The 1,331-nt window shown below is 36.7% G+C and overlaps 1 protein-coding gene across 1 annotated transcript in view; it reads right to left on the minus strand.

Annotated features, from left to right (window-relative positions):
- Window positions 1-1,331, minus strand: part of ADGB (androglobin) — a 203,795-nt gene that overhangs the window by 171,864 nt on the left and 30,600 nt on the right. The window contains exon 2 of the mRNA XM_012655518.1: window positions 738-900. Coding sequence (XP_012510972.1) covers window positions 738-900 — 163 coding nt within the window. The remainder of the gene's footprint in view (window positions 1-737; window positions 901-1,331) is intronic.

Raw genomic sequence — 1,331 nt, forward strand, 5'->3', positions numbered from 1 at the left:
CACACCAGCACATCCAGCTAATTTTTAAATTTTTTGTAGAGACAGGGGTCTCACTATATTGCTCAGGCTGGCCTGGAACTCCTGGCCTCAAGTGATCCTCCCACCTCAGCCTCCAAAGTGCTAGGATTATAGGTGTGAGTCAATGCGTCCAGAGTAAACATTTTAAAACAGGCAAAAGAACTAAAAATAATTGGAAAATGTAGGAACTTCACATAGCTCCAATCTCGGGGACATATCATGTTTACAGGACAAAAAGTAAACAAAGAGCAACTCAGATCTTTATCCACACAGCTTGGAAAGATATTAAGAGGAATTCGGGTTTTACTTCACAGTAACATCTCTTTTAAAAGTCCCCTTTCTTAGAACCTCTAGGCAACAGATCACAGGTCTGCTGTGGACTCTCATTCTCTAAACCACCTTCTAAATGCCTGCTTCCCAGCTTTGTCCAAAATCCATTGGCAAACCTGTTCTATCTCCTAATCTCCCCCTTGTTTCACTATGACTCTGTGGTCACATCTCTTTCCTCCCACTTACTCATATGTGATTCACCAAAACTCAGGACTAAGGCTGGGAAAGACAAAGCATTGGCTGGCGGAGAAGGCAGGTAGACAAAGACAAAATTTCTCCTTTGAATGGAGATTGTGGAGAAAAATGGATACGTTCTCATGTTAACAAATCTTATTCCATTGTAAGATTAAAAACCAAAATGAAATCTAGTCACGTCCAAGTCTACTTACAAATATAGGGCTTTTTCCTGTTTTGTCCTTTTCTTTTCCACCTTTGCCTGCATCCCACTTTTCTGCATTTACATCAGTTTCACTCCACTCTGGCCAGATGGGGAATTTCCCCTCCTTTTGTTCAATAGAACTAGATTGTACATTGCTGCCAAAAGGGTAGAAACTACAGAGAGATGGAGAGAGAGAGAGAGAAAAGGTTAGTTTTACCTAAAATCTCTGAGACAAAATCTTGGATTAATTATGTGACATAAATGTAATTATCTTATCATCAGAGTCATGTTAAATACATTTTTCAATATAGTCATATCTGTAGGCAGATAGCTTTCACATGTCTGGGTTCTAAAGACTGAAATGACCCCAAAGAGATTACTCCATCTATAAATTTTGAGCATTAGTTCCTACTTACTAATGCAAGATATTAATAAATAAACACAGTGTTATCAAATATCATAAACACATAAGAATATTTTTACACAATTCACACTTAAAGAAAATCCTTTATACTTACAATAGTAATAGCTTTTGGAATATCAATGCAAATATAATTTTCATTTTTTTCCTAGTGTAAAAAAAGTATTATGTGATCATTATTTT

This window comes from Propithecus coquereli, unplaced genomic scaffold (assembly GCF_000956105.1).
Source record: "Propithecus coquereli isolate 6110/MARCELLA unplaced genomic scaffold, Pcoq_1.0 Scaffold48, whole genome shotgun sequence".
NCBI lineage: Eukaryota > Metazoa > Chordata > Mammalia > Primates > Indriidae > Propithecus > Propithecus coquereli.